A 13101-nucleotide genomic window follows, 5' to 3' on the forward strand; every position below is an offset into this window, starting at 1 on the left:
TCCGTTTCATACTCTCCTCTTCAACAATACGGTCCCTCTCGTTCGTAAATACTGAAGAAAAGTACTCATTCAAGACCTCTCTTATCTCTTCCGACTCAATACACAGTCTCCCACTACTGTTGTTGATCGGACCTACCCTCGTTCTTGTCATTCTCATGTTTCTCTCATACGCATAAAAGGCCTTGGGGTTATCCTTGATCCTATCCGCCAAAGATTTTTCATGCCCTCTCTTAGCTCTCCTTATCCCTTTCTTCAGCTCCCTTCTTGCTATCCTGTATCCCTCCAACGCTCTGTCTGAACCTTGTTTCCTCAACCTTATGTAAGCCTCCTTCTTCCTCTTTGCAAGACATTCAACCTCCCTCGTCAACCAAGGTTCCCTCACACGACCATCTCTTTCCTGCCAGACAGGTACATGCATGTCAAGGACACGTCGTATTTGTTCCTTGAAAAAGTTCCACATTTCCACGACATCCTTCCCTGACAGCTTGTGCTCCCAACTTATGCTCTCACATCATATCAGACTTCCTTGCTCCCCAGCGGGAGGGACAGATTGGATAAAAATAATCCATATGCTTTTTTTCCCTATGTCTTTGTGGGAGATTAGGGTTCAGGAAAATACTACTTTTTTGATGGTAAAGATGTGCATTTGCAATGCTACCATGATCAAATTTTGGTGTAAATGCCTTTTCAATATTAATGAGACAAAGGAGCATTGTCCTTGTTTGATCTTGTCAGAGCTTTCCTGTTTAATGAGCTGTCCACCTTTGCTCTGCCACTCATGATTATGACAGATTAATGAGAAGCTGGTCTTGGCTGCAAGAGTAATTGAATAAATGGGATCATTTGTTTCAGACTGTTCTGTACCTTTCATTTGGAAGTGAGTGCATCTGTTTGAAATTTTTGAGGTGCTGAGTATCCAACTGTGGTGGCCTATATTTACTGTCAGAGCCAATTGCAGGGGATAGATCCCAGTGATCACTGGACTTTCAAAGTGATGCAAGTATTTGAGGGGTGTTGAAGATTTCTTAGTATTGATCTTCACCTGCAGTTTCCAGTCCTTTAAATCTGGTTGCCTGTTTCTATATTTGGAATCCTTGGCATTCTGTCTTTTAAGCAACTTGGCCTTGTTGTCTCTTTGCTTCAGAGTTCCCTGAAGACCCCGCTTTTTCAACTATACTTGTGAATGCTCTCCATTCAGCTTTGTATACGTTACCTCATGAAGTGAGCAGAGATGTTGTGAGAGGGCTGCTGTGTGAAAGCAAATCATCTTAATTCTGACAGTAATGCATGTAGTTACTGTGTTTGAACTTGTATATCTCCAAAAGTTCCCTTTGGAAAAAATTTGAAAGTATGAGTCAAGTTCCAGAGGAGCAGGAGCAACTATTTCAGACCTTTTTTAGTCTGTTTCTCAAATTAATCGTGGGTGAATTGTATCTGAGCCTACTTTTATTCACCCTTGTTCATATCTCTTGATAGGATATCCTTTTGTAATAATTGTCTATGATTGTAACTGGAAAACTTAAATTATCCAATCATTTCCAAGGTAGCAAGTTCAAACTTTGTTTCATCCTTCAAAAGCCCTTATTGATTTTGTCCCTTAAAACTGACCCCCAATCTTAAGCTTGTTCTGCAACAAAGTATGGTACATTTGTAAAAATATGAGGTGTCAGATTTTAATCAGTTGGTAGGTTACTGTGTAAGAGGCACTGTTGAGTGCATTTGTTATGGTGCTTGAAAAGAGGTCACTAAGATATTAAATTAAATATTTAGTTCAGTGAATAGCTGAGAATCATCATTTCTTTGAATTCTGCAGGGTAAATTGTTAATTGCCAGCAAAGTGTGCAAATAATTGCATTTATCTTGACAGAGGAATTTTCTCATGTAAGGGAAGAGGTGCCAGTTGAACTGGTGGAGGCTCATGTGAAGAAAGTGCAAGAGATGGCTCGCTCTTCTGGGAAAGTGGATCCTTCCTATGGCCTGGAAAACAGTGGCATTGCAGGCACTGCCCCTGAGGAACCAGAGAAGAGTGGTGAGTTAAATTGACTTTCGTAGTTTTCCTACAAATTGAGCTTGCATTAGTCTATAAGTGTTTAAGTTCCCTCACTAATGTGTGATCCTGATGAGCTAGCACAACCCATCTGTCAATACTTTTTTTCACTGTTTACACTTGTCCCTTTGTGTGTGTGTGTGTGTGTGTGTGTGTGTGTACACGTGCATAACTGCGTTTCAATACAAAATATGTTCCCAAGTCATGCTCTGGCTGAACCGGAGCCTGGAAGTGGCTACCATGAAGAAATGAAATTGCCTTTTATTCACTCATGAGACATAGGCTTTGCTGGCTGGTCAGCATTTATTGCCTTTTCCTAGTTATGATTGAGAAGATGGTGGTGACATGCCGTCTTGAACCGCTGTCATCCATGTGCTCTCAATGCCTTTCCATAGGGAATTCCTGCGTTTTAATTAGCGACAGTGAGGCAACTGTGATTTATTTCTAAGTCTGGATGGTGAGTGGCTTGGAGATGATCTTGCAGGTGGTGGTGTATCCATTTATATGCTGCCCTTGTCCCTCTCGATACATATGGTTATGTGTTTGGAAGGTGCAGTATAAGGATCTTTTGAATTTCTGCAGTGCACCTTTTAGATGGTACACACTGTTGTTCCTGAGAGTTGCTGGTGGAGTCCATGTGGAGCCAGTCAAGGTGGCTGCTTGCTCTTAGATCCTGTCAAGGTCCTTGAGTATCATTGGGTCTGTAACTCGGGAAAATGGTGGGTATTCCATCGCACCCCAAACTTTTATCTTGTATATGAGGAAGAGGCTTTGGGGAGTCTGGCATTAAGTTACAATCCATAGTATTCCTAATTTCTGACCTGTGCTTGCAGCTACTGTATTTATGTGCCATGTCCAGTTGAGTTTTTGGTTCATGGTAACCGTCAATGTTGACAATGAAGGCTTTCATGATAATACCATTGAATGTCAAAGGGCAATGGTGAGATTGTCATTGCCTGGCATTTGTATGGCAAGGATATAACTTGCCACTTGTCAGCCCAAGCTTGAATGTTTTCCAGGTATTGTTGCATTTGGACACGGGTTATGTCTTTATGTGAGGATTCCTGAATGGTGCAATTATTGGCTTATATTCCCCCACCTGACCTTTATAATGGAGGGATGTCATTGATGGAGGAACCAAAGGTTGTTGGGCCTAGGACACTACCGAGAGGAAGTCTCAGAGGGATCCTTTATTTTGCATTGACAAACTGCAATCCAGCAACTCTCCACATATCTTTGTATACTGAGTTCACCTTTTGCCACCCACTTTGTCAAAAAGGCTCAATCTGCTTTCTCTTGAACTTTGGCATACTCCAGATTGTGTTTGCATGATAAATTCGATGTAACAATTTGTGGTAGTGGCCTTGTCACCAGCTACAGGGTGTGACCTATTTAAAATCAATAAATCTGGTAGTTTGTGGACCTTTATCAGAAGAATTCATCGTTGGAACTGATTCAAGAATAAAACTCTCTCACTCCTACAGGCAAGACTTATGCATCCCAAAGTTGAGGTCATAACTGAACTGTACTTTGAGATTGTAGTATCTATGGCCAATAAAACTATTTCACGGAGAGTCTTTTTCTTTTTGCACGATGTCTTAATTGGAACTCTAACATTGTTTTGTTTCAGCCCCTGCAGCATTTGACGCTTACATGTCAATAGTGTTTTCAATCAGCATATTTAATCTTGCTTTAAGGTCTCATCTGAAGTTCACAATTGTGCTAATATTTCCCAATGTTTTTTTTTTTAATGCTTTTGGCAGTGTTGCCACACAGCCGTGAGCGCCTCTGTTCATTAAGCGAAACACCAGAAAACCTCACCTCAGTTCGTAATCTGTTGAAATATGAGTGACAGAGAGCTCCTAAATTCCACTATTTAAAGAAAATAATGTCATTTTATTTTTAACTCTAAAAGTGAACATTAAGCAACAACTATTCACAATTGAGCCCCTTTTGTTTGATGCTTTAAGTCAAACCGGGGGTTGATGTGATACTGTTCCTTTATACTGGTGAGACAATTGCAAACATTTCAAGAAAGCAGCCCAGACTCTAACTTTTTTCTAGTTTTATTTTTTAGCAGGTGTAAAGTGGTTATTCCAGGCATGATGCAGCTGGCTGAACCACTCAGTTTTAAACAAAACAGATTTTCGTTATGGACTCCCAAATGAAACACTAACACGAGAACAGAATTCAGGATAACTTGATATCTCTAAACATTGATTCGACATAATTGTGACTTCATGATGCTGTTCCAACTATTTGCAACATCCCCATTATCCCTNNNCACCCACACACACACACACCTCAATATCATACACAGGTTCTTACAGGAAAGATGTCAGGGAGAGAATCCGGAACTTTGTCCCAGCTAAAACTTGACCAGCAGCTTCAAACAGACTGCTTGCTCAAATCAAACCAAACCCTGAACTGGGAGAACTGGCTACTCTCATTTTACAAGCATTTGAAAAGAAAAATTCAAAGGCCTTCTCCAGTAGATATTTCCAGACATGTCTGAACCTCTGTCTTTGTGACCCCTTTTGAAAAATTCCAAGGGCAACATGAGCTTGTTAAAGAAGCAGCATCCTCACACTACTCGCATTCTACTCTCACCAAATCTTATCTGATTATCTTGAAATCATCCTTCCCACTAAGTTGAGAATTTTGATTTCAAGCCCATCATTGCTCTTTTCTGTAACAATCTTGAGTTATGGTGATTGTCTGCACAATGCTCCCTTGTTGATACTTCAACCACTTAGTCCAGCGTCATTAACTAAAATTAAGTCCAGGACTGTCCCCTCTCTTTTAGGGACTTCTGTGTATTGGATTAAATAACTGTTCTGGATGCAGAGGGCAGAAAGGGGACATGAGATAGCTTTGGCAAATAGAGTTCAGAAGAATCCAAAGGGTTTTTACAAATACATTCAGGATAAAAGTGTGACTAGGGAGAGAATAGGGCCCCTCAATGGTCAGCACAGTGGCCTTTGTGTGGAGCTGCAGGAGATGGGGGAGATACTGAATGAGTATTTTGCATCAGCGTTTACTGTGGAAAAGGACATGGAAAATATATAATGTGGGCAAACAGGTGGTGACATCTTGAAAAAAAAAAACATTACAGAGGAGGAAGTGCTGGATGTCTTGAAACACATAAAAGTAGATAAATCCCCAGGACCTGATCAGTGTACCCTAAAACTCTGGGAAGCTAGGAAAGTGATTGCTGGGCCCCTTGCTGAGATATTTGTATCATCGATAGTCACAAGGGAGGTGCCGGAAGACTGGAGGTTCATTAACGCAGTGCCACTATTTAAGAAGGGTGTTAAAGACAAGCCAGGGAACTGTGGACTGGTGAGCCTGATGTCAGTGGTGGGCAGGTTGTTAGAGGGAATCCTGAGGGACAGGATGCACATATATTTGGAAAGATAAGAACTGATTAGGGATAGTCAACATGGCTTTGTGCATGGGAAATCATATCTCACAAACTTAATTAGTTTTTTGACTAAGTAACAAAGAGGATTGATGAGGACAGAGCGGCAGACGTGATCTGTATGGACTTCGGTAAGGCATTCGACAATGTTCCCCATGGGAGACTGGTTAGTCAAATTAGGTCTCATGGAGGGAGAACGAGCCATCTGGATACAAAACTGGCTCAAAGGTAGAAGACAGAGGGTGGTGGTGTAGGTTGGAGGCCTGTGACCAGTGGAGTGCCACAAGGATCTGTGTTGGTTCCACTACTTTTCATCACGTATATTAATGATTTTGGATTTGAACATGAGGTATTGTTAGTAAGTTTGCAGATGCCAACAAAATTGGAGGTGTTGTGGACAGCAAAGGTTACCTCCGATTACAACGGGATCTTGATCAGATGGGCCACTGATGTGAGAAGGGGCAGATGAAGTGCAGTTCAGATAAATGCGACGTGCTGCATTTTGGGAAATTAAGTCTTAGTAGGACTTGTACACTTAATGGTAAGATGCTTGGGAGTGTGGCTGAACACAGACCTTGGAGTGCAGGTTCATAGCTCCTTGAAAGTGGAGTCGCAAGTAGATAGGATAGTGAAGAAGGTATTTGGTATGCTTTCCTTTATTGGTCAGAGTATTGAGTTCAGGAGTTGGGAGGTCATGTTGCGGCTGTACATGACATTGGTTGGGCCACTGTTGGAATATTGCATGCAATTCTGGCCTTCTTCCTGTCTGAAGAATGTTGTGAAATTTGAAAAGGTTCAGTAAAGGTTTAAAAGGATGTTGCCAGGGTTGGAGGATTTGAGCTGTAGGGAGAGGCTGAATAGGCAGTGGCCGTTCTCCCTGGAGCATTGGAGGCTGAGGGGTGACCTTATAGAGGTTTACAAAATCATGAGGGGCATGGATAGATAAATAGACAAGATCTCTTCCCTGGGGTGGGGGAGTCCAGAACTCGAGGTTGTAGGTTCAGGGTGAGAGGGGATAGATATAAAAGAGACCTAAGGGGCATCGTTTTCACACAGAGGGTGCTAGGTGTATGGAATGAGCTGCCAGAGGAAGTGGTGGAGGCTCGTACAATTGCAACATTTGAAAGGCATCAGGTTGGGTGTATGAATAGGAAGGGTTTGGAGGGATATGGGCCAGGTACTGGCAGGTGGGACAAGATTGAGTTAAGATATCTGGTCGGCATGGATGAATTGGACTGAAGAGTCTGTTTCCGTGCTGTACATCTCTCTGGCTCTAAACACTTCACGTTATGACTACCCTCATTAATGTTGGAGAAGTTGAATTCCCCTGCTATTATTACCCTGTTAGTTGCCTGAACTTTACTGACATATGTGCTCTGCTGTTTCTCGTGGATATTATGGGGCTACAGTACATTCTCGACAATGTGATTGCTCCTTTTTTTTTGTATTTGAAATTCTACTCCTATGCCTTCATTTTCGGAGCTTTCCAGCCTTTATTTAAGGTTTTTATTCCTCTCAGTTACACAATTTCACCATGAAGAAGCAAACAGTGAATGTAGGTCCTGGCATCTATGGCAACCCACTGGTTGACAGACCTGGGTTTCGCTCTTTGATATAGCCTTGCTGTTCAAAGAATAGCACAGGCTGTGAAACATGGCCACCAGTCTTTAGCAGTGATGCCAAGATTGGTGTACTCATAAGCTTCAAGATGACCACGATCAGACAACATGATCAGACAACAGGACAGCCATGACATCAATCATTTCAGCTATTAAGAAAACAATATCTCCAGGGAAGTTGATATAAAGATTGACATCCATACCGGAAGTAGTGAAATGATGTAGTCTTAGAGCAGCTCTGCATTGTCTCCATGCTGCCATGGAGCTTCAACTTACCATGTCCTTAATATTAGAAATTGTAGCCGAAGCCATCAAGGTATGGATGAGAATAGAAGTGTTATCTCGGTTGAACACATTGTCTCTTGCACTGCTGATATAGGATTCTGGGCATCACATGGAGTGACAGCATCACCAATAAAAATGTGTTGCAGAAGACTGGTCAGATGTTTGTCGGACATCAGAGACAAACCGTACAGGGCATGTGCTTTTTCTCCCAGACCAAGTCTGCCCTTGCAGAGCAGTACGGTTGGCACCACCCATATGGGAAATATGCGGCTGGCCAAAGCGCAGCACACCATGCACGTTTTGGGGAGGACCTTTGGGAGGGAATAACTTGTGCTGGAGTGCAATAGATTATGATGGACCAGTGGTGGAACCTTGCTGTACGTTGTCCCCCCTGAATGGAGGAACTAAGTCCAAGTCTAACAGCACTCAAGAAACTTGACCCCTTCCAGTACAAAGTCGCTCACTTGATTCGACTGCATCAACATACATCCACCCCCACAGACCCTATCAGCTGCGGCGTGTAACATCTGCAAGATTCACTGCAGAAATTCACCAAGGCTCCTTCGACATCATCTTGTAACTCAACAACTAATGCCATCTCGAAGGACATAGGCATTAGATACATGGGAACATGACCTGTATGAATCTCTCCAAGCCATTCAGAATTCTGATTTGGAAATGTGTCATCATTGCTTGGATGTCGTTGGATCAAAACCCTGCAACTCCTTTGTTCCTGGTCTTGTGGATATTCCTACACCAAATGGGCTGAAGCTGTTCAAGAAGGCAGTTCATCATGATGTCCTTGAAGCAACTGAGGATGAGCAATAAATGCTGGCCCAGCCAGAAAAGCCCACATCCCACGAATCATGTTTTTTAAGGATAGGACTCTTGGTGGTGATAACCATCCCAAGGTGCTTTGAACGAGCATTGTCCAACAAAATTTGATATTCAGGAATGTGGTCTTGGTTGAGCAGGTGGGTTTTAATAATTGGCTTGAAAGAAAAGAGATAAGTAAGTTTTAGGTTGAACCACGAGCAGCACGAAGAGGAAGAGCTGCCAATAATGGAGCAAACAAAATCAAGATTGCTTTAAAACAGAATTTGGAGAATTCTTGACAGTTATAAATCTGAAGTTTTTTTTTAATATAATAGGGGAAAATCAAAGAAGATATAGACCGGCTCATGAGTGGTAAATGGAATTCAATCCAGATGAGTATGAGGTGATGCATCTGAGAAAGAGAAACAACACAAGGGAGTGTGCAATTAATTGGAGGAACCTGGGAAGCATTGAGAATCAAAGGGATCTTGGTGGGGATGTCTGCTGGTCTCTTAAATTAATGGAGGACATGTGAAGTGGTTAATGAGGCACATGGGTACTTGCCTTTATTAGCCAAGAAATAGAACTTAAGAATAAGGAGATTATGTCTTAACCGCATGAAATGTTGGTTAGGCCAAAGCTGGAGTATTGTGTGCAGTTCTGGAATCGTCACTATAGGAGGGATATGATTGCGCCAGAGAGGAGATTTACCAGGATGTTGCCTGTGCTGGACAGACCTCGTTAGGAAGAGAAATTGGGGTTATTTTCCTCAGAGCAGAGGAGACTGAGGAGGGACATGATTGACATGTATAAAATTAGAAGACTTTAACAGGGTGGACAGGAAGGAACCTTTCCCGTTGATGCAACAATCACTGACAAAGGAGCATGGATTTAATTTAAGAGGCAGGGAGTCACAGTTGTGACTATGTTCACCGAGCTGGCAAGTTGTTTGGCAGACCCTTCATCTCCTGTCTAGGCGATATTTTCAATGCTTTGGAGCCTCCTGTGAAACGCTGCTGTACTGTGTGTTCTGGAATTTATTTGGTTCCATTCCTGCGACTTCTGGTTGCAGGTTCCAGTTGTTTGTTTTCGTGGCAGGTATATTGGGTTGAGGTGTATGTGCTTGTTAATGGAGTCCGTGGAAAAGTGCCGTGCTTCTGGAAAAACTCTGGTTCTCCTCTGTTTGGCTTGTCCTATGATTGTTGTGTTCTCCCAGTCAAATGTGTGGTCCTTGCCATCTGTATGTGGCTACGAGGAACATCTGGTTATGGTATTTAGTGGCAAGTTGGTGTTCGTGAATGCACATTGCTAATTGTCTGCCCGTTTTTTCCTATTTAATGTTTCATCTAGTCTTTGCATGGAATTTTGTAAATTGCCTTTGTCTTGCACATGATGGGTATAGGGTCTTTTGTGCTGGTGAGTCGTGTGAGCGAAGGTGTCTTGAATCCTAGTGGTTGGAGAAGTGTAGCTGTCAGTTCAGAATTTTTTTTGCATAAGGTAGCGTGCCTAGTGAGTTAGGTCATGGCATGTCTTTGTCGTGTTATTTGTCTGTTAGGCATCTGCAGATAAACTTGTGGGGATATCCATTCTTGGCGAATACTGGCCACTCCAACAAGCAACTGGAAGTAGCAGGAACAGAACCAAATAAATTCCAGAAGACACTGTGCAGCAGTGTTTCACAGGAGCCTCCAAAGTACTGAAGTTGTCACCTCGACAGGGGACGAACTATCTGCAAATCAGCTTTCCAGCTTGGCAAGCACACCCACAACAACAGCCAGCACCAGAGCTACAAATCTTGCAACCTTGAGGCAAGGGTTTCGTGTGAGTGCCAAAAAAAAATTTTTTCACCAAGAGGCTGGTGAGAATTTGGAACTTGCTGCCTATAACGTGCTGCTGTGGCTGGCACGGTAGCACAGTGGTTAGCACTGCTGCCTCACAGCGCCAGAGACCTGTGTTCAATTCCCGCCTCAGGCGACTCTCTGTGTGGAGTTTGCACATTCTCCCCGTGTCTGCGTGGGTTTCCTCCGGGTGCTCCGGTTTCCTCCCACAATCCAAAAGATGTGCAGGTTAGGTGAATTGTCCATAGTGTTAGGTGAAGGGGTAAATGGAGGAGTATAGGTCTGGGTAGTATATGCTTCGGCGGGTCGGTGTGGACTTGTTGGGCCGAAGGCCCTGTTTCCACACTAAGTAATCTAATCTATAATTTGTGGTAGATGCAAAAAACCTCAAAGTTTTACAAAGTATTTAGCTGTACACTTGCAATGCCAAGCTGACAAGGTTTTGGGCCAAGTGCTGGAAAATGGGATCAAAAAGGTTAGGTGGCTGCTTTTTGATCAGCATGGACTCTGGGCTGAAGGGTCTTTCTTCTATGCTGATTCATTAATCAGACTGTTCCCTTTGAGATCATCTTTTGCAGTTTCACTTCCTATCCTTTACAATGTAAGCATCAATTACCTTGAAATAACTATTTTACTTCAGTACAAGTGGTTATCTTGTCCCATTCTGCCATTCATCTGGTGGCATAAGCTTCTATGTACTTTAGTTTGTCACTGTCTCTGCACAGGTGCTTGAATGTATCATTTGCATGACACTTCCTTACCTTTTGAAGGTGGATTTGTGTTGTGGTGTCGTGCCACTGTTTCCAAGATGCATTTATTGGCAGAGACAAGTAACACTTTGCCATGTGAATTTAGATATCAAATATAGACAGACAGGCATTATCCAAAAATGGAATTCCCTAACCACATGTAAAGCTTTGGTGATGGAGAAGTCACCATGTTTTCAACCCGACTAGAATAATTGATCACTTTTTTTTCCTTTTCTTTTGATCTCTACCCAAATATGTGGAAGCTCAGTGCCATGCATTAACGAGCAAATCTGGCTGAAAGTGTAACAGACCTGGAATCGAACTTCAAATACTCTGTGACAGAATAGTCAATTACAGTCTACTTTCATCAACTCAACTAACAAGTGAACCTTGTTTGAAAATGAAATATTTTTGATGAACTGGGAAATCATGATGATGAGTGTGATCACAGGGAGCTTGCTCAGACATTTCTGTTCAATTAAAATTTGAGATAGCCAATGGCTATGAAGGGCTTTTATGCTACCCTTAACTAGGATAATTTCCAGTTCCATATGACAGTGTGTATTGAGCCAGAAGAATTAGATGATTAAACAGGAGCGAGGGCATAATGTTTCTGAAGCAGTGGTGCATGTTCTGGGTGGGCTCTGTTCAAGTACACAGTGCATCTAAACAGGACAAGGATGAATATCTGTGCTGGGAACTTCTCGAGCGTTTCTGGGGAGGGGTTTAAATTAGGTTGGGAGGAGAGTGGGAGCCTGAGGGCTGATTCAAATAAGATAATTTCAGAGCGAATGGGCAAATGGAAAATTAGAGTATGACTCAAATACGGAAGCAGCAAAGCTGACCAAATGAGCAGGACAAGTATTTGTTAGTTAAAAGGTATATATGGAAAGGCAAAGGAGCATAACAAATAAAAACGATGAGGTGAGACAGCAGACAACTGTGTCATGCTGCCATGATGTGTCTGTGATAGAATGTTGGCTTAAACAGAGGTTAAAAATAGCAGCTCAGCACCTTTTGGAGTTTTCAGGCAAGATATCAGGAATAAAAAAATGCTTGAGTGTTGTATTACTTGTTCCGGAATCAATTATAAGTGAGGCTAGCAGTGTTTGACAGAACCCCAATTAATGGATAGGGTCCAGAAGAGCAGGTATGGGGCAGTAAGAATTTGTGACTCAAACTGTTCTGTTCTGTTGTCAACTGGGATCCAATTAGTCAGAATAGCACAAAGCACAAAATTCTTGAACAGCCTTCGAGTTGATTTTTTTTGGCATGGAACAAGTCTGGTGAGGACTCAAGAAATTGAGTCTTCAGAAATTAAGCAGAGCAACTCTTGGAGAATCATTTTGGACTTGAAACATTCAACTCTGTTTCTCTCTCCACAGATGCTGCAAGACCTGAGCTGCTTGAGCATTTGTTTTTTTTTATTGCAGATTTACAGCATCTGCAGTATTTTGCATAATCAAAGGTTAAGGTATTTTCCCTAATCAAAGGGAAAAAAATTGGGCTCTGACTTATTAAGCTGAAATCATAATGTCTCGCAGTTTACTTTGGAATGTCGACCTTTATTTCAAAGCGGACGGAGAATTAAGGTAGAGGGAATGGACAATCTAGGCATGACTTAAATTTGGTTCATGGCTACTTGACTGTCCCAGTATGTTTTACATATTTTGCTACTATAAAGGAGATGGCTGGAGAAGATAGGCTGGGTGTTGTGGTTTTTATTATTTTATTCTTTTAGTTTTTTTTCATTGTAACAATGAGCGCCATTCCAAATCACTGATTTAGTATATTTTCAGTGAGGCCAAAGCTTTGGTAACGCTTTTAATGAAAATGCAGTAGCTTCCTGCTAACTGGCAGTTGCTGTTAGAAGAGAAATGCAAGTCTATCATGCATGACCTGACTTGTCCAAAAGGCTCAACCATCTTTCCTCCTCAAACCGCAGCTGGGTAACTGGCTATGATGTGCTGACATCTGCACGCAACTCAAGGAGCTGTTGTAAGATGTTTTCCCTGTTGCTTCTGGAAGCACGAACTTTGTTTAAAGATTTTGCATGTGGAGTCTTTGGGGATGAGCTAAGAAGAATTATAAATGTTGACGTGGACTCTGATTGACTTAGTTCATAATTGCTGATAGCCATGCCATTCTTTTCTACAAATAAAATGCCTAAAAATTTTTTCCAGGGAATTGGGAGTGAATTCTCCCTTATTTTGTTGAATTAATTTTCATATTCTTGCAATGACAAGACTTAATTTCATACAGTTTCTTTAGCCATGTTTCAGGAGTTCATCAGAGCACTCCAGATGGAGTATCTGCTCCGGAGAAA

General features: G+C 42.1%; 1 protein-coding gene across 2 annotated transcripts in view; it reads left to right on the forward strand.

Moving 5' to 3' along the window:
- smarcc1a (SWI/SNF related, matrix associated, actin dependent regulator of chromatin, subfamily c, member 1a) overlaps positions 1-13101 on the forward strand; it is a 218938-nt gene that overhangs the window by 127208 nt on the left and 78629 nt on the right. For both annotated transcript variants that reach the window (XM_043687999.1, XM_043688000.1), the window contains exon 21: positions 1868-2029. In XM_043687999.1, the coding sequence (XP_043543934.1) occupies positions 1868-2029 (162 nt within the window). The remainder of the gene's footprint in view (positions 1-1867; positions 2030-13101) is intronic.

The sequence above is a fragment of the Chiloscyllium plagiosum genome, chromosome 4 (genome assembly GCF_004010195.1).
Source record: "Chiloscyllium plagiosum isolate BGI_BamShark_2017 chromosome 4, ASM401019v2, whole genome shotgun sequence".
In the NCBI taxonomy this organism is placed as follows: Eukaryota; Metazoa; Chordata; class Chondrichthyes; order Orectolobiformes; family Hemiscylliidae; genus Chiloscyllium; species Chiloscyllium plagiosum.